We start from the raw sequence: 27,519 nt of genomic DNA, 5'->3' as shown, positions 1-27,519 counted from the left end.
AACCAAATAAGGCCATGGTCCTTTTCACCCACCCTTTTTCCCTTGTGACAGTACCACAGCTGCTCCCACATGTAGCGCCCCAGGCCTCCTGCTTGAGCAGGAGGCATAGCAGCCCCCCATACTCCGTGGGGCTCCTTATTCTGACTTGTGCTCCACACTAACACAGCTTTGGAGGAAGACGAGCCACAGTGGGAACTAAGGTAAGGAAGACAACTCGGTGAGCAGACATTATCACAGTGTCCATACCAGCCCATCTCCTCCCAGAGCACAGAGAGATTTGGATGCCACGAGTCTTTCACCACCACTGGCTTTTGACCTTTATTATGCAACCAGCATCACCTGCTGAGGGAGGGAGGTTACACATCCTGCTTTTTACCATCCGCTTTTACCCCCTTTCTTCTTCTTCTGCTGTTGTTTCTTCTTGGTGGCTGGTGCACCAGCAGGTTTTTGGTGCCTGGGAGGGATGACGTTACTCGCAGCCGATACAGCGGCAGCACTGCCGGGCCGAGGGGAGGTAGGTGGGCTGCTGGCAGTCCTGCTGGCATCCCTACAGAGAAAAATACACCACATGGGTTCACAAACACCTGCGAGATGTGGCACTGTAGCAACAGCTGGACAGGAAGCTGAGAGCAAAAGATAGAGTAGCTTAGCTGTCATATAAAATAGCATTACAACACCACCATGGATGCGAGAGCACTCAAGCAAGGAGATTTTGCTCATCTTAAATGAGCTTCAGTGTACACAGGAGGGTTGATGGATGATGGGAACTTGTCTCAAAGGACAGGCAATCACCTTCTAACTGATGCTCATCAGACAGCAGAAATCCCAACAACAAAAGCATGGCTTTCAACTTCTGAATAGACAGTTGACACTCATGCAAATGCAAGAAAACCCTTTTAAGGCCCCCAGATATGCAGTTGCAGACCAACATCCTTTTTCTCCTTAATGACAAAGGCACCTTTGTGCCTGCTCTCTTTGCAAACACTGCTCGAACTAACAGTACCACAAAAGGCTTTTCATGCTTCCATTTGGAGAGACAGCTGTATAAAGAAGAGCTGTATCATCCCCGACTAGCAGTTCCCTATGTCGCTATTATTTTAAATGTACTTCCTTCTCCCAGATGCTAGTAAGTCACCAGCTTGCTGTGAGGCCTCATACATAAAGGAAAACCCTGATTCCAGCTCAAATCAAGATCAAGTTAGAGGGATGTACGGTACTTTCCCAAATAATGGCTAGCGGTTCTCCAGTAACCAAAAGACAAAAGCAAATAGGTTGAGCGATGCCATGCAAAATTCATCTAGCCCTCAAAGCTAAGAAAAGCGTATAAAAACACTTCTGGGATTTTATTTGCACCTTGGCACCTTCGAGCATGCCTATCATATCATTTTGCTTCTCAGTCAATTATAGAGAACTTCTGGAAGGGCACCTGGTAGAAGGTTCAAGTGACAAAGTGCAGCTTCAGCTGTACTACCCAGGGCCGGTGAGGTGACAGAGCCTCAGGAAAGCACAAAGCCACGCTTCCGGGCCACCCAGGAGTCATTCCCCACACCAAACCCAGCAGTGGGTACTTACAGTTCAGAGGAACCAGCTGTGGTTGAACCCTGAGTTCCTTTGCCAACCTGATCCTTCTTCTTCCCCTTCTTCCGTCCACGATAGTAGGAACGCTCTCGCATTGGAAGCCACCGCTCAGGGTCAGGAGTTACCTTGGGGTCGTAGTTCTTGGGCAGCTTTCCTGCAGAACAGCCAGTGGCAGGAAATGAGATAGGGGGCAAAATGCTAGAGAGGTGTCAACAAGGGATACATGGGGGTTGTCAGCAGAGACAAATTACACAGACCCCAGCAACCCACAACACAAGACACTGTAAATGTCCTGTCAGGGAGCTGCTCTCCCTTCTGTGGAGAAATGCCCCACACAGGATGAGCAATCAGTCATGAACACCTCAGTTCAAGAGTCCCAGATCCCAGGGAGCTGAAGGTTAGCTACCAGAAGAAACAATCTGGCCAGCTCTCTGCGTCTGTGCCTTATCAACATCTAGGAAGTACAACTTACCTTTCTTCTTCTTCTTCTTTTTCTTCACCTCCCCTTGCCTGAAAAGCAAGCAGGGAAACAGCCACTGTGACACAGCTTTTGTGAGAAATCAAACAAAAGCTAGTTCTGGAAGAAGCTAAACCATTCCCATCTCTCTAACAACTTGGTCTGCTGCTATCTGAAGCTCCTTGCAGTTACACAACAGGCTCCCCCTTCCACCAGGGCATCTGCTACACCAATACCCCTACCACAGCAGGTGTGGCTCCTACACCATCCCAAAAAATGTCTGTGCCAGAGCCAAAGCAGCACGCTACCCTTGCTCTTTCTGCTGGTTGTCTCCAGTGAGTTTCCCAGCTTTCTTCCGAACGTAGGTCGCTCCATGGGAGTTCTCCAGGGCATCAACATCTACCTTCAGCGACATGGTGTCTGAGGAAGGCAAATGTTTGCTGAGACTGCAAAGGAAGAGTTCAGGGATGCAAACCAGGAAAGCTAACACACAACTGGCAAGCAGCAACCAAAGAAACACCCATCTTTATTCAGGTACCAAAAGAAACCATCAGCTTGAACAAGTTAAGCCTGATGGTAATATACCAGGCAGACCTACAGGGCCAGCCCCAGCTCCCTGCCCAAGCTGGAATGAGCTGCTTAATTGCCCTCTGCCTCATTTTTCCCTTCTTTGAGGTGGAGGACAGCTTTCAGAGTAAATTGCTGCTTCTGTTCTAGATGGCAAAAGCTGTGCGGGAACCTGACGTTTTGGGTCAGGGAGAGTTTAGCCATATTCTGTTGGGCACAGTCCTGCATTACTACCACAGAAAAGACGGAGAAGCTCCTATTTTTGGTTCCTCATAGTCTTAAATTACCACATCTCAGAGAGGAGGCCAAAGACAAAAGGGTCTTGGAATCTCACAGTAATCACACTACTTAGAAAATAAAGCAGTTCCAGAGAACTTGACCCAGATACCCAACTGGAGATGTTCCTTGCCTTTCTTCAGGTGAGAATGGGACCAAATTCCCCACACAACTGAAATCCAAGGAAGCAATGCCCAAATGCCTTGGCACTAAAAAGGATACACTTTAGCTTTTTCAGGGTCCACCAGGGAGTAGGCAGAGATGAGCTGTGCCAGCGTGTGCACATCTTTTGGGTTTTGCCTTTGGAGAAGAAGAAACAGAAGGCTCAAGTCATACACTCATCCCAAAACCTGTTGCATGCTACCCGAGCATGGCTGCTACCTGTGGGGACAGGTTATGCCAGTCTGTGGTATCCTACAGAGCACACCACCAAACATCACTGATGCAGAGAGAGGAGCAGATATCACACTATCAAAAAGCAGGCAATGAAAGACAAAACCCCCTGAAGTTCCAGTTGCAAAGGCAAATTAACAGAACTCTCTCATATCCCACCAAGTAGATAAAAAAATGAAAACTTAAGGCATCCATGGTTTATGCAGCACTAGAAAAATGCACATGTCCCAGTCACCAAAGCAACCTGCACTGCATGTAGGAGTCCTCCAGGACAAGTCAGGCAGGTTTTCAAGTGAATGTCAGCTACAGACCAAATGAGTGCTCCCCTACCTTCACAAACATGGCTTTGCATTGGAACCTCTGCACAAAAGCAACTCTGTAAGAGGGCTGCTGGTGAACCAACATTGTCAAAAACGACCTGGCACCAGGCAGCTTGCAGAGGTCTGTGGGCAGAGACTCCCTGTTTAGCAGCCACACAACTCACTTCCAGAGCTCCTCCAAGTCGCTGATTGCTTCTTTCTTCCTGCCATGCTTTAATTTGAAGTTAGCAGCTTCCCTTATCAGTGACAAATGAACAGGAGACTCTGGCTGAAAGACAAAGCAGCTGTAATTAGGTCTTTAATTTCACAACACGGAGCCCAGCTCTAGCTGGCTTTAATGCCCCAGAGACCTGGCCAGGGAGTTAGCACCCTGTCATACAGAATTAGACTATCTTTGCACTCTAGGATGTGAGGCAAGACTGTATGGGATGAGGCAGCTTGCTCATTGATCCACAGTGCTTTCTAATCAGAGAGGAGGCCTGACTGCTACATTTGGGCACCCACAGCTCCCACTCTCTTAATCTGACAGGAAAAGTACGGATCTGCTTCTCCTTCTTTGCAACACATCCAAAATAATGCAGCAGTGATAAAACAAATGCTTACAAAACAGGAGCTCATAGCTCTCCAAAACCCCAGCTGGATGAACTGCTGAGGCTGTGCATCAGTGGGAAAAGCTGAGCTTGGGCTACCTAGAAAAGACTGCATTACCTCCTCGGGACTGACTTACCTGGAATTGCTGATACCACTGGATAGCCTGCGTGAAGACCTCGATGGCACTGTCAATGTCTTCTTCGTGGCTATACATTGTCACCAACGCAGACACCTGCAAACGTTCAAGAGCAGCTTATAACAGATCCTCACACAAACTGTCTGTAGACAGAGAGCCAGCATTTAATTCACAAGATTTCCTCAAGACAGAGGCAATGTGAGCTTTTTGCTCTGTCCCTAGAAAGCAGCTATGGTGACAGGCAGGATACCCAGGCAAGACCTTCCTACCTGAAGGTCCCTCACAAAGAAATGTCACCAACAATTCTTCCCTTACAGTACAAGCTTAGGACTGCATTTACAGAAAGAGATTTCTTGTCTTGGCACTTCCTTTGCTTGCCACTGGACACAGTTTCACTATAAACCTTTTTCTCCCCCCATCTCTACCCCAACAGCCACGAAAAAAAAAAATCAGCACGGAAGAAATGAGGTACAGACACCCTAAACACAACTAGAGGTGACCCAGGGCAAGCAGTTTTACTTACCATACCAGGCTTGTGCTGCAGTTCCTCTATGCTCCTCAGAATCATACAGGCTTTGGTGACACTGCCTGTAAGAGAGGGAACAACATGCCCTTAGTGCCACGCTGACACTTCATCCTGGCTGGTGGACAGGGCAAGGGACTAGCCGGTGAACTTCCACTAGTTCCTGCCAAAGGTAAACAATGGGGACAAAACAATCCCCTTCTTAAAACTATCTCCCTCATTTCCAGGAATGAAGGACACACCTCCACACAGGGACCCCCTAAAGCCCATTTTTCCCCAAGCCTTAAACCATAATTACGCACTGACAGTTTGCCGAGAAGGGAAGACACTGGATACCTTGAGCAATTTTTAGCTGGGCCATCGTCAGTTTGATCTCAGCTGCGTTGGCAGGGTGCTGCTCTGCAAAGTCCTGGGAATCAGAGGATAGAATGACTCAATATGTGCACGGGCACAAGGCTGCTCTGCTGAACTGGACCTCACGCTCAGTCACAGGAAGCTGGCAAGAGCCAAGGAAAGCTTTCCAGTACACGCAGGCTTCAGCATGCAGCAGACGAGGACCCCAAACTGTGCCAGTGGCCCAGTGTCCTCTCAGGTTTCAATCCCAGGCCACTCAGTCCTTCCAAAAGGAGGCTGTTGTAAACTGCTTGTGAGTAGAGCCACGGAGCCCACTGCTTATCCTGGAAGACACTTCCTACAAATACCTGAGGTGCAAGGGAACTATCCCATGTAAATCAGCATGGCTCATTTGGGTGTAAATGCTTTCCAGAAACATTAAACTAAGCCAAAATAAGCACAGTCAGATATTCCTGAATATTTAAACGAGACAAAACAAAGGATAACAGCACAAAGAACACACAGAGCAAGTTTAAAGGGAGCGAGACCAAAGGAATACTTCTCTCAACCTACCTGCAGAAGCCCTATGGCCTTTGCGTGCTGCTTCTCACGACACAGCTGGGCTGCCTGGATGAGCACAGGGAGCAGATGCTCAGGGCTCTGTGACTGCAGGCTTGCTGACAGCTTGCGGCACTGATCCGCCTGAGGAGGGGGAAAAGAATAGTTTGCTCAGCCTCTGCAAGCACCTAATTTAGAGCTAACCTGCCAGTTATATCTTAGATCAGCTCCTAGCAATGGCTTCCCTGAAACAGGTACAGGGAGCCAAGAATAAAACCTCTCAGTAGCAGTTCAGATGCATCTAAGAACCCCACAAACCCATTCCATCTCATCCTAATCATCTTTACTTCTATTTTTTTAGGGATTTTTCCCCACATTTATGTGCCTAAGCCAGGTGGTTGTATCTTCTACAGGCTGCACATCCATTTTTGCCTAGTCAGACTTCTGTGGAGGGTGCTAAGTCTGTAGTCAACTTCAGGTCAGTTTCTCCTACCTGATTAGTGTACATTGCCAGCAAAGCTTTGTTGAATTCAATTGCCTGGAGCTGCTTCTTGGAGAGTTTATGCTCAACACCTTCTGCATTGGTCAGCTTGACCTTCTTCTTTGAGTCAAAAACGTTTTGGTCCTGGGGAAAAAAAAAATAAATCACACAACATGATTTCAATATATTCCTTCAACAAGAGAAGTTCTCTGGGTCTGTGATTTAACTACTGTTTAGGAAAAAGTCTTCCCTGACTATCCCCCTCTCTTCACAGAAAGAGACAACTTGAGTAGCCACAAGGAAGGGACGCACTGAAAGGAGCAAGGTCATTCTATACCTTGTTAATTGTGATGATGTTATTTGCAATGACAGCAAGCAGTCCTACATCTGTTGGCCTGAAGATAAAAAAAAAAAAAAAGGAGAAAACACACTGTTATTGAACAGTGGTCTCCCTACAGATGGAAGAATGAATGTCAGTTTTAGAAAAGCTCCTACTTCAACTTGATTATTTGATTGTAGAGCTGTAGGGCATCCTCTGTACGACCCTGCAGTTGCATGATATACGCCATCTGACCGTGAATAATGGCCAGTTCAGCCTCGGTGTCCTCCTCAGTCGCGTCCTGAAGGAAAATCAAGGGGGAAAAAAAGCTGCCATCTGGTTTCTTTCCCTTGTTTCAGCATTCTGCAGGCAAACGTTTATGAGCTGTCTTGAGCAGCATTAGCAACAAAGAACCCCAGCCACTACATGTGAAGCCGCAGCACAAATACAAGTTAAACCTGGGTTAAACCAAAAGAAAGCCCCACCTGCTACTGTAAGTCTGAATTTACCCCTCTACTTGAACCAACCAGTGACTACAAATCACCTAAGTCTCCCATCACCCAGTCAGCGTGTTCATAGCATGGATGGGTCACGGGGAGGTTCCAGACAAGCTGGAACCATCCCGCCTGGACCAGCACGTGCAACCATGCGAGAAGCAGAGCAGCAATTGTGGTGTTACACTTCTGCAACAACCACGATTGCTGCTCCAGCCTCACCAGCTGGTACCAACAGCAGTTGCATGTCTTGCTGGGTAATACCACATTAGCAGCTTTAGGCTGTTATCTGGCTATTTTATTTTATTTTGTTTTACATTTTATGACCACACCCTCATTCATGCTGGTGCAAAGCAAACATTTTCCAGAACAACATCAGCAACTTACAGTGTCTTCTGAGAGTGACTGGCGGCACAGCTCTAGAAGCAAAAACAAATGGAAGAACAGAATTTAGAAGGCTTAGGGGGGGAAAAAACAGCCTAGAAGCATGTGGGAGCGTATACTGTTTTCATGTATCCCTTGCAGATACTCAACCTGAAACTTCTGCATCACTACAAAAGCCTCTCCAGGCAGCCTGTTCCTTGTCCACTGAAAGGTCCAACCTTCAAACCAAAACCTTCAAACCTTTCCAAAGGACTATTGTAAACAGCACACTTAGATTCACTAACCCCCAAATTTATATGTGCTCATCACAACAGGAAGGGGAGCTGCTATTATATCATCAAAATCAGGGTAGAACTGACATTTATGTACAAGAGCAAACAGATTGTAAAGAAATTAGTAATTTTTTCATATATATATATGCACACACGCATGCATACAGGCTAACAAAACCAGAAGTTAGAATAGCTTAGACATCTTCAAGAAGAGATCACATTCATGTGTGCTTCCCACTTCAAAAAAAATGCTCAAAGGGATTGCACCCCAATCAAGGGGCTGGAAAAGAGCCAGGGGATGCTACACGCAGTGTGTCTCTGGAAAAGAGCTGCAGAGGAAGGCTTCTACAAAAACACCACTTCTGCCCAGAACCATCTGGACAGCTACAGAAAATTCTGCTCTTGGTCAGTTTTTGAATTGACAGCCCAAACTTCTTTCTCTGTTTAAGTGTGTGTCCAGAGAGCAAGTAACTGCTTCTGTCACACACAGCTTCTCACACCTCACCATGATTTTACCTTCTGCTTTCCGTAGTTTCTTCATTGCTTCATTCAGCTTTCCTTGCCCGATCAACGCGCATGCGCTGTTATAACACAGCTCGTAAGTGGTTTCTCGAAGGCCCAAATCCTCCTAGCATGAAAAACAAACATAGCACAACAGAAACAGTAACTATCTGTACAGATTCAACAGACTACAGACACAAGCTATAGTTTTCACATACATTCCTTGCAAAATAGATTTTCTACAGAAACCTCTAGAGGCCATTTTCAAAGGGCCATTTTAAACTGGCAAATTTTAAGTCATGGTGCAAAGGATCTTCCTTCCTACTGCACAATGAAGTCAGACACAATCAGCAAGGCAGCACCTAAACTCCAGCCTGAACCTGGGGACTGCTTACGCTGCTGGAAGAGGATGAGTAAGAACCAGTACCCTAGAGAACTAGGGCGAGGATTCGCAGCACTAAACAGAAAACTGAGTGTGCCATGCACATCTCCAGAGCAAAGGCTTCTGAGAAACTAGAACATCTTTATCTGCACTACTCATTAACAAAAAAATTCCCCATCATGACAGGGTGGTCTAGGTCATTAGAAGTCATTAAGAGACAGAAGTCATTACGAGACAGAAATGCATTTCCATCCTTCAGAGCTCTAAGACTCCAAATCCTTTGCTCCCTGGCTGCCACTCTAACACCCCCAGACAAGCACACACTTACTGGCATCACTCTCTCCCACGTGCTTTGTGCTGCCACAACAGCCGAGAGGTTGGTTTTTCTCTCTTCCTCGTACTCATCCTGGGAGTTGCGTATGAGATCCCGGTATGCAACCAGACAGTCATCGTAGCGCTCCAACTTGTACAGCTGAAAACAGGAGGGGGTGAGCCTTCAGAACAGCATTTCCCTGCCTATGCCAGTAACTGCAGCCTCCTTTTTCCCTCCTCATGGATCAGCAGAAGCACAGCATCGTATTATTTTAGGCTGAGCATTACTAACATTTGCGTCTACCTGTGTGGGCAAATTCTATCTGCTAGGACCCAAGCAATAAGAGCAGATATGCATAAAGGCTGCAGAGCTGTAACTCCTACAGGAGCTTCTTTAGAAGCAGCATTTTATAAGCTTTTCTTCTCAGACAGTCTTTTTCCAGATTAATTAATCTCTCTACGAGAAAAGTTAAATCAACAGCTTTTCATGCAACTGAGAGAAGACAGACAAAAACTGTCTTCACAAAACTGTTCTGATCAACCTGGGAGAAACAGCTCTTCTGCTTCGCCTCTAACGCCTGAGACATCAGGTCCCACAAACCATTCCTGGACAGGTATCTGATGGCAAAGATCAAGAGGGCTTAACCACAAAAAAAAATTAATCAGTCAACCTCCACCCTTCATCCCCTCAGCTTCTAAAACTGTATCAGGCCAGACCCAGGAAGGGAGAGGGAGTCACAACTGTAGTGCTTTTTCTCAGTGGCAGTCAGAAAATTAGTCTGTCTTCTACAGACAGCTGAGGCTTTGCACAGACTGGAGCAGCTGGAAACTGTACCCCTCCGTACCTTTAAGACAGAGAAGATAATTCCATCCCCATAGTTGCCCCACATTAGAGTAGAGAGCCAAGGCATCCATACGGAACTGCCACCAGGAAGAAAAGCTTGTAATTACCACTTGTCCATAGAGCTCCTTCAGCTTGTCCGTCTGCTGACTGGCACTCTGAATGGTCTTGAGAGCACTTTCGATACGATTCAACCTGTATTCACAGTAGGCCTTCTCGAAGGCAATAACATCACTGCAACGACAAGACAAAGGCTGATAGCAGACACGGGAGTCTTCATTCAACAACATTCACCCGCCTGAACACACCTGCAGCCCTAATTGGGCACAGACTACTATGTTCCAAATAGCCAAGCACCAGAGGTGAGCACATGATCCCAGATTACTGAATAATTCATCTGTCAAGTGCTGTAACCATCTTTAACCTACTTTATATCAACCAGAGAAGAAATACCAAGACTTCATCTTAAAGATGAACCTTCTTTTTTTTCTGGTGTCTCCAAAAATGTCATTTCAAATCAGCTGTTTACACAGTCAGTAATTCCCCAGACCTCCTACTGGTAATGTGAATCAAGTTTAAAGGCAAAACAACAGTAAGCTTCATTATGCGACTCCTTCCCTAACAGAAGGCATATCCCTACAGCAGAAGATCATCACTGCAAACTGTCAAAGACACATAATCAACTCCCACAGAGAGAGAAAGGGAGCAGTATAAAGCACAGCTCCTCCTAGCTGTTAGATTTTAAGCTAACAGTAACCTATTTTGAAATATCAGCACAGTACAATTGCAGCAAAAGTGTTTGCTGATGTCAGCATAAAATTGGCTTCAAAGCCAAGCTCACACCAGCAGGAAAACATTATCAAGCCTTGAGTGCTCTGCTCCAGCTATCCCCTGAGCTACCACTTAAGTTAGGAGAAAATTAATCAGCAATTCCCTCAGTTCATCACTAGTGCCACAAATGCAGCAATAGACGCTTGTGACCAGCCATTTCTCTCCCTATTTAAAATTATCTCAGACCAGCTGAGTATTACGGAAGTTTAAAAAACAAAAACAAATGGCATTAAAAATTAAAACAAATGAGTGGGACAATAAGTGAAAAAATGAGTGAAGGACAAGACAACTCCAGGACAGAACAAGAACCTCCACCTTCCCTACTATGCAGGGCAGAGGGACACAGCACTGCCAAGCTAAAGAGAAAACTTGAAGCCAGTTACATTTGGAGAAATTTCTCCTGTCTCCATCACATACTAAAAGACAAGCTACAAACTTAAATTAAACCCCTTTCATCTCAGGAAAGAAGGAGCTTGTGAATAAGGTAATAGTATTTATTATCTTATATAAACATGGAAAAGTTTCATGGCTCTGATACTGAAAGGCACTTCTCTGGGAAGTTCCTTAACAAGAATAGCATCTGAAATACAAAAATGCTGCTGTCAGGCAGTTCATGGGAGCAATTTTTATCTTAGCCACTGCACTAAGCGCATCTTTATTAGGAAAAGAATTAAATCTACTTAGTAACTTAAAAGGGAATACAGAAGTTTGACTTGTTCTAAAACGCAAGTTGTCTTCAAGATCCTGATTTTTGAGAACACGCACAAAGCATTTGCACCACCTCAAAAGCTGGATACTATCAGGCTGGCAAAGAAAAAGACCCTGCAGAGCAGTATGATGAGAAAGCCATGCAGAGCTAACAGCTTGCTCCCACTGGCAAGCCTCCTGCCTCTCTTTGCTCCCATGAAATATGTCTTCTTCCCTTCTCCCAGCAACGGATGGAGCTCACCCATGTCAACAAGGAAAATTTGCCTCTTTTCTAGTGTTCAGTTACCTCCATGACCAATCTCTCCAACAGAAAAGCAAGCCATTAGACTGTCTCAAACTGATCAAGACCATCTCTCACACCCACAGGAAATCAGTGTCTCACCGAGACCCCCAATTCCAATGGCTCTGAGCACCTCCTGCTCTTGTTTTTGTTGTCAACCAGTGCTTCCAGCTGCAGCAGCTTCTCGGGGACTTAAAAGTTTCATGTTTTGTAGGCTACAGCAAGACACAACTCACCTGGACAATATTTTACTGTGGGTGTTGATTACGCTGAGGGCTTCTTTGAAACTCCCGTTCTGGATAAGACACACCACTTTGCAATGAAGTGCGGTCACGTCGTCTTTGCTAACCTGCAGTACTGGAAAATAAAAGAGTTTAAACATGACAATCTCACTCGTTATCAGACACAGTAGTGCTTTATGAGAGACATATGTTGTTAAATTTGGGAAAAAACCTTAAAACGATGTGACTGTTTTCTTTAAAAAAGGTACAGGCATGGCTTGCCTTGGTTCAGACCACGCAAGAAGCCTGCTGATGTGGAAGAATCTGGTACAAACACTGAATTTACAGGAAATGACCGCTCTGCTAACACACCTGGAGCGAGGCTGCGTGCACCTGAGCAAACCTTTCGCTGTCACCTCACCCCCAGGAACAAAACACGGAGCCAAAACCTGCCTCAGCGCCACACAGAGCACAGGCAGGGAGAGAAGCACCTGCCTCAGAACAGCGCGGCTCTAGGCAAGCACACGTTTTACACGCTAACACTTCCTGCCAGAAAAAAAAAATAATAAATAAAAAGACACAGAATTCCGATGATTTCACGACTCGACCCCAAATCCCCGGCGGCACTCACTCTTGTTGACGGACTTGAGGGCGCGGGCGAAGTCTCCGTTCTGCCCGCAGCGGTTCACCTCGCTCCACAGCGCTGCCGCCGCCGCGCCGCCCGCCCCGGCCCCGGCCCCGGCCGCCGCCGCCATCTTGCGAGCGGGAGCCCTCGGAAGAGGAAGGGCCCCGCGGCCGCCCTGCCACGTCCCGGGGGCGGCACCGCCGCGCTCCGCCCCGCAGCCGGGGGAGGCCGGTCCTGGTCCCCTTCCTCCGTTCCCCCCCCTCTGCCGACGGCTGGCAGGGGCTCCAGGTTTCACGCAGAATGTGTTTGAAGGAAAACATACACAAATATCAGCCCCCCCCTCGGTGTAAACGCCACACAGAGCCTTAAAAACGGTGCTGCCCGTGAGGTGAACGAAGCTCGCACGACTTGAACAACCTTGTAACATCCCTCCCAGCAGTAACAACAATCGTACCAAATAAACAGAGTAATGCTTTAACCAAAGTCCTCTTTTATTGTCTTTGATTAAACGTACAGAGCTGGGATTGCTGTTTCAAATGTTTATTGTTCAAAATTCTCTGCTATAGGATGGCGACGCTGCCTCAGTGCCTGTTAGCACGGAAAGTTCATACCTCCCAAGTGTCTGGCTCAAACCGGAGCCAGGCTGCAGTGCTTGGTGTGCCAGGAAAAGAACATAACACTGTAATGCAATTAACATACAAAACGCTTAGCCGACGCATACACGCACAATTCAGTGTCCTGCTGTTTTGGAGAAGCATCAAATTGAGAAGTAGGCTAGCAGCAAAGCAGTTGGGGAGCAAGGGATGGGAACCAAATACCACAGTTAGAACCAGAAAAAAAAAAAAAAAAAAAAAGAAAAGAAAAAAAAAAAAAAAGCTGGTAACAGATTCAGATTTGTACAAGTCTTCATTGTTCTTCCTTCGCAAGGGCAAAGACTGCCGATATAACCATTGGTTTAGCAAATCTTCTGAAGAATCCATCATTTTGGGGCTAGGGGTGCAGACATCTCGCTGAAAACCATCATGAAACGAGCAGCTCTACAGCTGTTAGGCATCTTTGAATGATCACAAACAGTTTGGTGAAGCACTTACTTAGGACTGAAATGCTACCTGCTGGCTTCTGCGCTATGGTCTTGACAACCATCTATTTCTCTACCAGTGCGGATAACATTGAGTTCTTATTTTACGCACAGGAGGACATTAATGAAGCAGCACTTGTAGGTAACCACACCCCGACTGCCCCTGCTGGTTTAAGTTCCATGAGCACATCACATAAGTAGCTACTATTACTGTCTGACTTCAAATATTCAAGCTTTGTATTTCATTTACATCTGTGCACAAACATTACAGCTAAGGCCTGATATTCTGTGCCTTTTCATACCACTCCACTGTCCAGTAAGGTCTTAGCAATCACCACCTTTTAATTATGCACAGTACATTGCCCAGACTTTTAAAGAGATGAATAAAAATGTAGTTCAGAGGTTTATCACTGTATGTGGTACAGCCAAGCCTGCTTAACTGGCCCTCATCAGCTATCTCACAATGGAATGTCTTAACGACAGATTTCTTTAAATGAAAAATACAGACAATTGAGAGGTATGCAGAAATGACTGAAATATTTGAAGCTACATGTGTAAACTTACAGCACACAAGTCTACAGTTACAGACAAAACATTAAATCTTATTAACCCATAGTGCATAAGAACTTAAAAACAGTCAGTGAAATCAGTTCAGCCAGTGACTTCCACAAAAGTCATGGCTCAACTGCATTGTGCAAAGGAAAAAAAAGGGTGGAGGGAATCATTCTTAGGCGAGCTTAACATAGTTTTAATCTACATTTGAAAAGCTTTATTCTATTTATGTATAAAATAAATTAAAAAGGGGAATGAGGAAAAAGCTTCATACATGCTTCAAATTAACTCAGACCAGTAGTTTCATGAGTGAACATTTTACCCTCTTTGCGGTAAAAAGTTGACATAAAAGCTCAAAACCATACAATACTTATAAATACAGTTCAAAAAAAAAGATTTTAAAAATGGAATTTAAACATCATTTTCCCCTTCCCCTACAACGCAATTTGGTTTTGTATGTCATAGCATCAACACATTTACAGATGATTTGAACGTCACATCCACACAAAAATTGATAAGGAAGCAGGTAAAAGTGCTAACAGTGCTTGAATTCAGGATTATTCCCAAATAACTCTACCTGCTTCTCAGCCTTTTCCTTAACTGAAGGCTATCAACATTCATCACCCAGTTTTAGGTATGGGCAGAAGAAAAATCTGCTACTGGTACTCCTCCAGCTTGCCCCTGGTAAAATGTAACTACAATCTTTACATCTGGTAATTGACAATGGTGGTGTACAACTGCTTATGTCAGCTCAGCTTGTATATGATCACCATTTTAGAAAAGTTATTCTGAAGCACTGTATTAATGCTAAACAACAAAAAGACTTGAAATTTTCTTTGAAACCTTGTTTTTTAACATTCTTGTTCCAGCTTTAAAGCTTTACATACACACTGAGCAGAACAAGAATGAAAATTTTAAACAAACAGAGCACCTAAAAATATACCAAAGGTAAAAATGTAATCAACCATCTCTTCACTTCAAAAAAACCTAGAAACCCATCAGGAAAACAGTAGTACACTCAGAATGAACAAGGAGAAAGAAAGGAGTATCTAGAATACTCGAGAGGCTTGCTACACTACTTCTCTTATTGCCCATTCTCTCATTTGTATGCATGGCCACTGAACGACAAGATGTCTGTGATAGTTCTTTATCTTCCTTTCACCACTGCTGCCAGCTGAAGTCGTCATTGCTGCCAAAGACCAAGAAAAATCCTAGGATCGTAGCAAAGATGACTGTATTCCCCGTAAGAACAAGTGCACACGCGCCCCAGTAAATCTGCGAACAAGGGGAATTTAGTTAGATGCATCCTGAACTGAACAAGACAAAAAGTAATCTCTCAATGTCATGTTACAGACAAAGTTCAGCAACAGATACACGATAAAAGAAGACAGTATCTCGTTATTTGTTATGCCAGGAAGGCTGGTTAGGCTTACCCAAAAAGGCTTTGCCTAATAAGTCAGCCAAGCAGTACTGAAGTTTTCCTAGCCCTGTTCTAAGTGCTGGCTAGCAGGCACAGATGTTTTACTTAACATCCAGCAACAGTACAGTAAGGCTAGGCAACAGCATCAAACATATGTGCAGTCCAGCTATACTTGCCGACCACAGGAATTTTTAAACAGAGCCAAGGATGGAGGCCTTTAAAATGTCAGCAGATAACCAAGTTACAACAACAAAAAACAGAGGTGAATGTTTTCCAAGGAGTCTAAGTGCATTAGTCAAAGGCTGTGAGGCATTCAAACTGACCATCTCAAATGTTCTTGCCTAAAGAGGTATTATGAAAGTACATTCATTTCTTCTTTTTTTGATTTGGGATTCTTTGAAATTGAAATTCACGCAAACAAGGTCATCTTTTACAGGATGGTAGTGGGAAGTCATACACCAGGAAGGATATAATGATAACTCAGAAGATTTAAAAAAAAAAAAAACAAGATCACATGTCCTTCACAGTGAGTGCAAAAATTCACTGTTTATTCATACTTCTTTAATCCAACTATCCTACAAATTGCCTTCAAGATATGCTATAAACTTTTGATTACATTTGATTACTTGCCTGTTAAGTTTTCATGCTATATTCTACCTCATTTTTTCCAGATCACACATAGGAACATAGGATGTTAGGGTTTATTCCATGACCATGTAAAGCAATTGGCAAACATGACTTTTTGCCATGCTTCTATTGTTTGGTTGTTTTTCCCTGAAAGAATTCCTGTTCTGCTTCCACTGCAAGCATTTTAAGTATGCATTCATAAAAGTCACTTAGTGCACGAGAGCTCTACCTTCAGTTTAAACAGCATCAAGTTTTCCAGCAAAGAGGATTTTCAGAGATTGAAACAGTACTAACCAGTTCTGCTCTGGCAAACACTATAGGTAGCCCGAACGCTGAGACAACAATGCCTGTCGTAAGAAATATGGCTAGCTCCTTGCAGGCATTACTTGTCGCATCTGTGTCATCTACTAATCTTCTTGCTATGCAGTACGGTATAGGAGAAAGGATGTAAAAAAACAGAACAAACAGGGGCCAGTACTGGCTGAAAAAGAAAGGAGAAGAGAAGTTAATTGACTTCCAGCTCTTCAGGATAATCAATGTAAGGTATTTTCTGCATAGAAGATGCACGTTTGGAAAAGACGAGGCGAAAGCCCAGGCAAGGGGAACCCTTTACTTTGGAACAAGATGACGGGAACCCAACATCCCGAGGTTGCAAACTGCTTCAGCAGAGATCTTTTTAAGGGGATGTTGGTAAAGCGAGGCTTGGCTAAGCAACCCCAAACCCACCAGAAGGTGCTCTTAACCCTCAGCCACCTGGAGGCTGACGCTGCCCAGAGCCCCCCCACCCCACCCCCCCGTGTCTAATCCGCGGCTACGTTACTTGTACTGGGGCAGGGCGCATCCCAGCATCAGGAACATCAGGCCGACCGCTCCGCCGAAGGACAGGCTGATCAGCGCTGCGAACAGACCCCGAACACGTCAGCGGCCGCACACCGGGCACCCAGCCCCGTCCGTTAAGCCCCCAACGGCCACAACCGCCCCCCAACCGCCTCAGGAGCCCCCCAACGGCCACAACCGCCCCCCAAGCGCCTCAGGAGCCCCCCAACGGCCACAACCGCCCCCCAACCGCCTCAGGAGCCCCCCCCGCCTCAGGGTTCCCGCGCTGCGGTTGCCATGGCAACGCCCCCCCCCCGCCCCGCACCTTTGATGCCGGCCATGGCCCGCGCAGCGCCCGAGCCCCAGCAGCCGCTTCCGGGCAGGCAGCGCGCATGCGCAGAGTGCGCCCCGCCCCCTTTCCCGGAAGTGAAGGCGCAGCCCGTTGCTAAGGGCAGGGCGCGTGCGCCGCGGCTGGACCCCGCCCCTTCCGGTCTGGCGGCCAATGAGAGGCGCTGCGCGGACCCGGAAGGGCTCAGTTAGCGGGGAGCCGTCATGGCGGGCGGTGGTGCGGGGGCTGCGCTCCTCCTGCTCCTACTCAGCGCTGCTGCTGGCCCCGCGCGGGGCTGGGCCCAGCCGGGTGAGGCCTGCGGAGCCGCTCCTGTACCCAGGGAGGCTCTTCAAGGGGAAGGGGGCGGGTTCCCGGTTGCTCTGTGCTGACCGCCGCCCTTCTCGTTCCAGACAGGGTGCTGCTGAGGGAGGTGCAGGCGCTCACCCTGCGCAGGGGTCAGTACACCACGTCCCGCCGCACGGCGGCCGTCCCGCAGTTGCAGTGCACAGGAGGCAGCGCTGGGTGCTCCCGCGCCCCCGAGGTTGTGCAGTGTTACAACAAAGGCTGGGATGGGTACGACGTGCAGGTAAGTGTTGGAAGCTGGGGTTAAGCTTTAACTAAGCTGTCCTCCTACTGATTCTGTAACTTCTGGAAGAGTAATTCTTTATTCAGAGGGTGGCAAGACACTGGAACAGGTTGCCCAGAGAAGCTGTGGATGCCCCAGCTCGGGAGGTGCTTAAGGCCAGGCTGGATGGGGCTGTTGGCAAGCTGATCTAGTGGGTGGCGTCCCTGTCCATGGTAGAGGGTTTGGAACTGGATGATTGTTAAGGTCCCTTCTAACCCAAGCCATTCTATGATTCATAGTACTTAGAATAGAAATGACTATAAATATTCCAGCACTTCAGCTTTAACTTTTAAAACTTTTAGTTCAGACATCTAGAACTTTCTCTTGCATGTTTGTATTTTTGTCAGCTATTGTAAGACAGCTTTTTTTAGCTGTTACGTATGTTTGTGGTAATAGAATAAACAGGAATCAAAGCTGAAGCTTACTGTTAAAACTGATACAGTATTGTAAAAGTACAGTCAAATCTGAATTGGCAGTGGGCACTGGTATTCTGAATCATTAATTTGGAAATTACTTCTTTCAAAGCATGTTGATTACAGTTAGAGTTGACACCTAAATTCAGATAGTTCAAAGAACTGTGAGACTGACAAATCTGTATATATTCACCTACAGAATCACTACCTGATTACTAAATCTCACACACAAATTCCTTATGTCTATCCCATTTTCTTTTCCTATCTGTCTGAACATAAATACAATCGTGTGTGTTGATTTTCAGGCTTCCATGGTCTGTTTGTATCTGCTTTCCAGTCTACATTGGAAAGGTGTTTATAAATGATGCACCTTGTTATACAGAATACAGATTATTTTCAGAGATGTTATACCTAACTAAGGCATAGTTGAAAAAGCTGTTCAGAAAATCTCAGTTGTAATTCTTCTTTGCTCTGAATGAGATCATATTAACTTTGAAATTAACTCGGAATTATTAACAAAATTAAAAGTTCTAGTCCTTAGAATATGAGAACTTAGAAATTCCTTATGTTCTGGCCTTTTAAATGATTTCTTGATAATGAGTTGCATTTCTGAGCATGTTTGGGAAAACAGACAGGTATTGTCTGGAGAAGTAGCTGCTATTTTGTATTGTTTACTTTTCCAGTGGCAGTGCAAAGCAGACTTGGAGAACACCCATCGCTTTGGACAAATTGAAGTGAGCTGTGAAGGCTATGATTATCCAGATGATCCTTACATCTTAAGAGGATCCTGTAGTTTGCTGTTCAGGTTAGAGCTGACTGAGGAAGGTGAAAGGAAAGTGAAGAACTCTGACAGCTTCGGTTCTGGCTTCTATCAGTCAAGGAAGGATTCTTCTGATTCCGGTGCTGGAGCAATTGTTATAATTGTTATTCTGGTTCTTGCTTTTGGAGTGTACAAGTATTTCCTCAGTAACCAGCAGCCTCAGCAGACGTTTGGTGATAGTGATGGATTCGCTCGTCCTTCCTGGCAGAATCATCAGGCACCTCCTCCTCCTGGTTTTAAGCCCAGCTTCACAGGTAGGGCTCCAAACCCTTATAATGTAAGGATTAAGTGTACTTGGTCAAACGTTTATGCTTTAGTAATGTTAAAACAAACATTGATGGTTTCTTCCAGGCTTGCTCAAACCACGTGGCCAACAGGGGGTGCCAATATAGCTCTTCCAGATACCCTTGTGCAGGACACTTGCAGCAGAAATGCTTTATCTGTACCTGCTGCAGAAGATTAGAAGGGTTGTGCTTCAGTATTACTAGTTAGTTGGTATGCAAAATGATTTTGGTGTGGTTATTTCAGACTTCGGGCAGTTTTTTCATGCTGTGTGTGCACCAGTGACCTTGTGTGTGCATGCCACTTGCCCCTGGTATTACTGTGGCAGTTTCAGGGTTCTGTCCTACTGGGCACAGTCAAAATAGAATAAAGGGCTGCTTTATTTCTGTCCTGTTCCTTTTCATTTACTTGCACAAATGTGCTTTTACTGGACAGGAATCTACAATCCAGCAGGAGTAGGACTTTAAAAATTTCTCAATTGATTCTGAAAACTGAAGAACTGAAAAATCATGTAGGGATTGATTAGTATCTGCCTTCAGGTTTGACAGCAGAGAAGAGCGTGTCTCTGAGTGCATATGGCTTTGCATATTAATAATGTATTTGTCTTTTTTGTCTTTGAATGTCTGGATGGTAATGAAAAGCAGTGTTGTTCACTTATTGCTGTTAATATTTAATTTGCCTCATTCCAAATTCCCTTAGCATGCAGAATGTGTCCTGTGAAACTCGTTTAGCTGGACTATCTTAATTAAATTACACTTTTCCTCTGTTAGTGGTTTGACATGATCTTGAATGTTTACTTGGATTTTTCAACGATGATTGCTTTCTGAGTCAGTGTTCAGCCATGGTGCTTTTGGATTAATGAGTTTGTTCATCTCCCTGATTAATGTAGTTCTTCACAGTAAATTAAGCATTATTTTGGGTCCCATATCAGCATAGTTCAACAGGTATATCATCCCAGCGAGAGCTGCTTTCTTCCAAATCATTCAAAATGAAATTCAATATCAAATTACATGTAGAAGTCTGACTTAAAATGTTTGAATCATCAGTTTTCTCCCATGCCGTATTTCAGAGACTAATGTTGCTTTCAGTTCTTGCCTTTTTATACTTCCTTATGTGTTAAACCTGTGGTTGAGCCTTTTTTTGCATCCCCAATTTTCTATAAAATCTGTGACTCTCCTCCCCCAGTGCACTTTATTTGCCTTTGTTGTTATCAAGGTATTTATCAGTCTTAGTGACTCATACATAATAACTGCAGTGACACTGCAAAGTTTTTATGTCTTTTGATACCAAGTTAGGAGACTACTCCATATTGTTTCTGGTAATTCTAATGTTAGCTGCTAAACTGAGCCACTCCTACTCAAAATGAGCAGGTGTTTTTGGTGAGGTTAGGTGCAGTGTGTGTTAGTAGTTGGGTCACTGTTAGGTTTTATAATACTTTATTCCTTAGTCTGCCTGCTGTGTGACCTTGAGCAAATCACTTTCTTCATTTCTGCTATTTTAAATCTAAACTGTCTGTTTATAAAATCTGCAGGCAGGGACTCTGCACTGTTTTGGAAACATCAAGCCTATGAGATGGGGTGGAAGCTAATTGCTAATGTAAAACTCTTCACTGTTCTTACTATTTGTTTCTATGTTTCTTCCTGCTTTTCAAACTGTGGGGCCTTTCAAGATAAACTTGATCAAGAATCCACTGAAACCAAGAGGAACATGGTGTCTAATTTTCCATTATGTTTAATGGGAGAATTTTGTTGTAACAGCTGGCCTGAGGATTAGGTGCCATTAACTGATGTTTTCCTTCTTCCATTTGATTTAAGGAGGTGACAGATCTGGGACTTGGTCCAGTCATGAAAACAGTTCAGGACCAGGATTTTGGACTGGATTAGGAGCAGGAGGCTTGCTAGGCTACTTGGCTGGCAGTCACAGGTAAAATATGCATACTGACAGATTTTAAGTATTCAAGATCAAATTTTCATACTTGTATCATTCAAACTCTGAAGTTGTTCTAGAAGAAGGGTTTTAAAGTGCAATCTGTAACTCCAGCAGCAAAGATATTCTGAACGTCTTTTTCAGGGAGAAGAGCTGGGAAGACAAAGGCTCTTTATTCTGTGCTAAGTACATACTCAGACCTGGCTTAGTGGTCGGCAAATTTAAAATGAGCATTTGAACAATCTCTCTACAGACTGCCTTAAAATACTGATTAAAATATTAGCTATTTATGGATGGTTTTATGTTTGTATTGTGTTAGTGTCATCTCTCTCAAATTTGGTATGGATGGCAGTTGCTCTTGTGTGATACTCAGTGCAGTCAAACTAAAAAGCCTTTAATCTGCAGTCTCCTGATGTCCCATGTATGGAAATCCAAGAGTTGTGACTTTTTTCAAGGGACTTGTAGGTCGTAAGTTGCATTTTTTTGAAGAAGGTAATACAAATAAAGCTGTTTCAGTACTGGAGTAAATATCTACTGGTCGTCTGATCATTGCCAAACACTTTTAAACTTTAAAAATGTATCAATCACTCTTAAGCTATTTAAGAGTGAAAATTGTTGCTTAGTCTTCACTAGAGAAAATATGACCTCTGCAGGGACTTCTCAGAGACCAAGCAGTTTCCTGTATTTGTCAAGTAGCTGTACTTAAATATAAAGACCATCCTTGCTGTTAATTCTTTTAAATAGAGAAGCTTCTATGTTTGAAAAAAAGTGCCTGCTTGCAGTTCTCCCTCGAATACATTCCCATTGTTTGGAGAGGTAATACCATAATTATTCATAAGGTTACTAATAAAGTCTTCCTACTCTGTTTCTCTCAGCAGAGCACAGCCACGATCACACTTCAGTATGTGGACAGATCCCCAAACTGCACCTCCAATGTATGGGCAGTCGAGCAACTCTACGCAAGGTAGCAGTACAGGAACAAGAACCGCTTCTGGTAAGGCACCAGACCTTTTAATCTCCTGAAACTCAAGAAACTTTGACCTGTCCAAAACACATGGAATATTAGTTGAGGTTCAGCAAGTATTCCTGCCTTTATTTTGGCCAGGAATTGGGTACAGATGAGCATGTAACCATAGCCCATATCTCTATTTCTTATGGAAACAGAACACCATTGTTGGGCTTGAAACTTTCACAGGCCTACAGGGAGCGTGGTACCAATGAGTACTGGGTTTCTTTTTATTGGCAAGGTTCATTATTTTAAGGTTTTCCCCTTCGTTGTATGCTACATATGCCCTTCTCTAGAAAATGTGCAAATGTGATTTTTGTGTTTAAAAAAAATCCATAAAGAACATTCTTCATGCCAGTCAGTCCACAGCTGTAGCTTGATGTTATACTTTATATCGAACTCATCTCAGAAGTCTTATACTTTTTAGAACTGGAGAGGGCCCAGTGGAAAGTGTGTAACGGAGCTGAGTCTTTTTTCTTCTTCTTTGCAGGCTTTGGGGGCACAAAACGAAGATGAAATCCTTGGCGTTACTACATCTAAGTTATTTAACTAAACTGTCCTTTTCTGTGCTAGCCCCTTTTTTTTTATTAGCAGTATGCTTCAAAAGCAGTTGTGAAGAAAGGTGTAAAGAACTAGACAAAGCATCTGTCTTTCCCACGTGGAAATGTGGACCTTCACTCTGGTTTAGGGTATTGCAGGTGCTGGAACATCCATTGTGTCACCACAATGGCTTTTTCTCATAAGATACAAAATAAACTGATCCACCTTGAGAAGAACAATGGTACAGTTGCGTATACCTGATGGATTAATGCAATAGTAGCCTTAGATTTTCAGAGCAAGTAATTTACTGTTCTGGGGTCAATTTCATTTAATCCAGATTTTTTGTGGTTCTGTGTTTGGTTGGTTTTCATTGTTTTGGTTTGTTTTTAGTCGCCCAGCATCTGAAATGCCTGATGTATAATGTACCTGATACCTAAGGGTAGATGTTCTTTAAAACTACTGTTTGTCTGTGTAGAATTCATGTGAATATTACTGTAAGTGCTGTCAGGCAGTCAAATGGGGTTTTCTGTAGTGAAAGACTAAAACTAAATATATAGAGAATAACATTAGATTAATGTTTGTCTCTGTGCTGTGTGACTGTTGGAGACAAGACTTGCAGTTATGAGGTCACACCATGTCAAAGAAATGTAACTTGAAGTGAGACAAGATCTTGTCTAATTTGGGCCTTTTTCTGGGGGACTAAGGTAATTTAAATAAAGATGACTGTGGACATTTTGCCTACAATGCACTTTTCTTTTTACTGTGGGTGTTAGTAATGCTGTGAAAATGTCTGATATGGACTAGTTTAAATCTCAGGTCTTGTCTGCTTGATGACCTGTTCAGGACTCAATAAACCAAAAGTGATCCTTGTAAATGGCAAGGGAACATTCTTAATCCAAAGCTGGTGGTGTATCCGTAGATCGTATCAGGCCTTGAGATTAATCAGTGAAACAAAATTCACTGATAGGACAAGCTTTCTAGAATGTACTTTCTTTGATAGTGCTTTTTTTTAATGGGAAGCATGGATGCCTTGCTTTGGTCTGTAATGATATTTTTGGGGCTCTGAGTGTCATATGTAGTACTTAGATGATTGCTAGTACCATGGGAAATTGTTAGGAAAAAATGATTCTTGGGATGTGGGTAGAAATGAACAACAGGCAGCTTGAACACAAAACTTCCTTCAGAGGTTGTACCTCTATCATCATACAGCTTAGAAGCATGTGTGTAAATGGCTCTTCTATGCTGGCAACAGCCTGAGAAGCGTAGCTTTCAGCATTGAGATAATACAGTGTGTAGGAATTGATGTAAACTCTTCTAGCAAAAGCACAACCCTGCTTTATTGATACAAGGTGCATCTCCCTGAGGAGGCTTAGCAGGTATGTTTAGTCCAGGTGAGTGACTTCAGTGTTAACTCATTGAGAAACCAACTGTGTCCATTCATGTACGCAAAAATAATTGGCTGAAATGTTAATGCTAAAGTTTAATGTCTGGCTTAAGCAATGATATAAATACACCTGAGAATCTTTAAGAAGCCAACAGAAGTTACAAAAGTGCGGTGCTCTCAGTGAAAACACAAAATCATGATCAAATTGGTAACTGATAGTGTTTTGCTGCTAAGAGCTGTTGGAGGATGAAGGGGAAACAGCCTAATAAACAGCCTGTTCTAATAACCTAGAAACCAGGCTATTAGAAAGTTTTTGGTTTTGTGAGGGGAAGTATATGATAAATCTTTATAGCCAAGGATAGTAATAAATTTCAGTGGTGGAGTTCATCCTTGTTTCAACCTGTATACAAATATATTACAGGCAATATTCCACTCACCAGCTAATTGCATAACAATGAAACTGGACTTGTGCAGATTGGGTAGTTTGAAGTGGTCTAAATAATGAAGTGCTATCAATTTTTAGACAGTGTTTTCACTTGTATTTATGTCCTGCATGAAACTTGTTTTGATGCATGAACTTGAATTACAGTGGTCTGCTGAACCTGGTTTTGGATATTTTTGTCCTTCTGTTTGTCAAAGTAATAAAAACAAGTGAGTAGAGGGTATTCCTTCCTTCAAAACACCATCCTGAGGCCTGCAGGACTGGCACTGTCTGTTTTTCAGTTGCTTTTGTGTGGTAATTGCAGGTCTGCTTTGCATTTAGGAATGTTTCTGCCCATGCTCTTAAAACACCGTATACCCTTGCACAAAACTAAAGCTCATTACAGGCATGAAACTCCCAGTTTTACAGCTGACTTGTTCTGAAGCATGTGATGAAAGAAAAAAAGACACAGAGATAAGCTTTCTGTATGCCACTTTGTCTTGTGACTCAACTCCTAGGTCACATCTCAGCTAGTTCAGCAGACTCATACTCTACAGCTTTCTCCTCCCTTTTGGTGCAAAGTATGTGTTAAACAAACAAAAGCCCTCTTAATTTTTTTTTAATGTTCCGTGACCATCACTTCATATCACAGAGTTGCAAAACAGAAATAAAGCGAGGTGGCACACTGTCCAGCAGTAGGACTAGGTGTAGTTTCAAGGCATGATTGCTAGAATAAAGTAGCAAGCAATGCCTGCCTGCTGAAACCTTTCTGCAGCTGATTCTCTTGCTTTCCCAGTATTCTGACTAAGTTCTTACTTTTTGATATCTTTTCTATTGCAGCTGTGTTTGGATAGGGCTAGTGAAAACAATCAGTGGACTCCCTTTAAAGTGCCTTTATTTCTTTATCTCCCACTGCCTTCTATCTCATAGTTGACTCTTTTCATGCTGTGTGTCAGTGTTTCTTCAGTAACGAAGTGACAAGTACTTGCAAAAAGTACATTGAGCTGGAAATGGCTGTCATAGGTTGAGAGGAAATCAAAACACTAAACTGACAGGCTGTGAATTGACCTTTGTGGTCATTATAGTTTTTGAAAATAACTTTTCAGCCTTCTGGTAGATAAGTGATTTTGTCATGGATGGCAACTGGAACAGATTAAGGGCTGGTGAATTAGCAGCATGTAGAAAACTTGAAAACATGCTCTCCATTGCACCTTGGAAATGACTAAGATTTGTAAGCCAGGTAGCTGGCCTAGGATTTGCTAGCTCTGCCATATGTAGTGGCTTCAGGCAGATGTTTTTTTTTTTTTTTAAGATCTCAGATGTTTCAGAAAATGCCACAATGTAAGTATCAAGCATAAGGAAGGGAACTTGGCCCCACCTTTGTATTTTTCCCCCACTGGAATGTGTCCTGAAATGAATCGAGAACAGAAATGGAAAGGGCAGCAAACAAGCATGATGAAAAAAGGCAAGTTTACACCTGCAGTGCAGTAGCCAAAGCCAGGATTACAGATGGAGCTTTCCCTTCCCACAAAACAGCAGGAAATACTAGGTAGCTCTAATAGCACCAGTATTGGGATTCTCCTTGGGCTTGAAAGGTCCATCCTGCATCCCTAAACAAGTTACACAAGTCCATGGGGTGATTATCAGTTACATGTACATTTTTATCTGAGGGTCCATAAAAGCCACAGCTAAATTCAGTCCTCAAGCCATCCAATGTGACATTTGGTGAAGACGATACTGTCAAAATCTCCTTTAAGACCAGGTTCTGGTTCTCTGAGTTCCTGCACAGGGAATTTTGTTTCTGGATTTGCCTTGACTCTCCTGGTACTGAGGCACTTGCAGTCTTTGCTTATTTTATCTCTGTATGGGATCTTCTGACTATAGTCCCTTCTAGCCATCTTTTATAGGCCACTTGTACCCTTGTATCAGCATGTGGGGATGTATTTATCGCGCAGGCATTGGAAATATGCAAAGCACCTTTCTTCTGCTACTGAGTAATGGGAGTGACCCATCTAGCAGTCACCTTGTTTTAACCTTTAGCAATGTAAATTCATCACATTCAGCTTAACTACACAGAAATGATAGTTGGGGGGGAGGGAAGTGTAATGAGTGTAGGTGAAATGTTGAAGTAGGACAACACTGCAGAGCTGATCTTCGCACTGGGAATACTTTATTAGCACTTTTTTTCCCCTCCCCACAGGAGAAGTACTTTATTGTAGTGGATTTGAATAATGCTCCCAATGTGTTTTGCACCACTTCATCAAGAACGGGAGGCTTAGATATGTAACAGGTCTGTTGTTCAACAAAGATCTGGTTAGGTTAGAGCTCATTGTAGTTTAATAATCGACTTGTTTGATTATCAAAGATAACTGATATTGATCAGTTGACAATCAAGCACTCATAGTGATAGCAGATGAAGATGGATCAGCAGAGAAATTCATGTGGTCACTAGCATAAGCTGACAAACTGTGCTGTTTCAGAAATAGAGGTCAAAATCTGTTCAAAGTAGGCTGAAGTAGCTCAGAAAGTTGCTTCTGCCTTTGTTTTCAAGTCAGAGATCCTGTTCAGCACCTGCTGATGACACCTACTGTCAGCAGTGAAGTGTAATTTCCCTTATGTAAACAAACCCCACATCCTCCCAAGTACTATTACAAAACCAGCCAGGCCGTGTGGGTTGCAATGCAGTTTGATTTTTTTTTTTTTTCTTGGCAAACTTGGTTGGATGATTCTACATACTTTTCTACATACTTTCCTTCATAACAGGTGGAGGATTTCTTTCATTTTTAGTAAGTAGCCGGGGATTAGGCTGTAACAGCAACAGAGATGAAACAGTGCAAACAAATCTGGTTTTCCTTTCATGATTTGAACCTTGAAAACGGTTTTGCCTAAGGTAGTAAT

The 27,519-nt window shown here is 43.8% G+C and overlaps 3 protein-coding genes across 5 annotated transcripts; 1 reads left to right on the top strand and 2 right to left on the bottom strand.

Annotated features, from left to right (window-relative positions):
* Positions 1 to 291: 291 nt before the first annotated feature.
* On the bottom strand, positions 292 to 12,549 carry SRP72 (signal recognition particle 72). Its single transcript, XM_068681651.1, has 19 exons — positions 12,390 to 12,549; positions 11,774 to 11,894; positions 9,829 to 9,952; positions 8,894 to 9,037; positions 8,199 to 8,310; positions 7,414 to 7,445; positions 6,709 to 6,833; positions 6,551 to 6,608; positions 6,226 to 6,357; positions 5,748 to 5,876; positions 5,178 to 5,250; positions 4,842 to 4,906; positions 4,319 to 4,414; positions 3,756 to 3,859; positions 3,101 to 3,178; positions 2,344 to 2,481; positions 2,051 to 2,088; positions 1,573 to 1,732; positions 292 to 547 (listed from the first exon to the last, which is right to left on the bottom strand). The coding sequence occupies exons 1-19, from the start codon at positions 12,511 to 12,513 to the stop codon at positions 373 to 375; spliced, it is 2,028 nt and encodes a 675-aa protein (XP_068537752.1). The 5' UTR covers positions 12,514 to 12,549; the 3' UTR covers positions 292 to 372.
* Positions 12,550 to 12,853: 304 nt separating this feature from the next.
* On the bottom strand, positions 12,854 to 17,333 carry LEPROTL1 (leptin receptor overlapping transcript like 1). Its single transcript, XM_068681656.1, has 4 exons — positions 17,202 to 17,333; positions 16,881 to 16,956; positions 16,355 to 16,541; positions 12,854 to 15,288 (listed from the first exon to the last, which is right to left on the bottom strand). Exons 1-4 carry the CDS (start codon positions 17,215 to 17,217, stop codon positions 15,172 to 15,174), a joined length of 396 nt encoding a protein of 131 aa, XP_068537757.1. The 5' UTR covers positions 17,218 to 17,333; the 3' UTR covers positions 12,854 to 15,171.
* A 20-nt stretch (positions 17,334 to 17,353) lies between these two features.
* SARAF (store-operated calcium entry associated regulatory factor) lies at positions 17,354 to 23,560 on the top strand. 3 transcript variants are annotated; one of them, XM_068681653.1, is made up of 6 exons: positions 17,354 to 17,513; positions 17,615 to 17,790; positions 18,926 to 19,316; positions 21,159 to 21,267; positions 22,149 to 22,264; positions 22,767 to 23,560. In XM_068681653.1, exons 1-6 carry the CDS (start codon positions 17,429 to 17,431, stop codon positions 22,790 to 22,792), a joined length of 903 nt encoding a protein of 300 aa, XP_068537754.1. In that variant the 5' UTR covers positions 17,354 to 17,428; the 3' UTR covers positions 22,793 to 23,560. The 3 variants fall into 3 exon arrangements, with proteins under 3 accessions (XP_068537754.1, XP_068537753.1, XP_068537755.1); XM_068681652.1 differs by having other exon boundaries at positions 22,146 to 22,264; XM_068681654.1 differs by lacking the exon at positions 22,767 to 23,560 and having other exon boundaries at positions 21,415 to 22,217.
* The last annotated feature ends 3,959 nt before the right edge of the window (positions 23,561 to 27,519 follow it).

The sequence above is a fragment of the Anas acuta genome, chromosome 4, assembly GCF_963932015.1.
Source record: "Anas acuta chromosome 4, bAnaAcu1.1, whole genome shotgun sequence".
Classification (NCBI taxonomy): Eukaryota; Metazoa; Chordata; class Aves; order Anseriformes; family Anatidae; genus Anas; species Anas acuta.
This window is presented reverse-complemented; position numbering and strand designations above follow the sequence as displayed.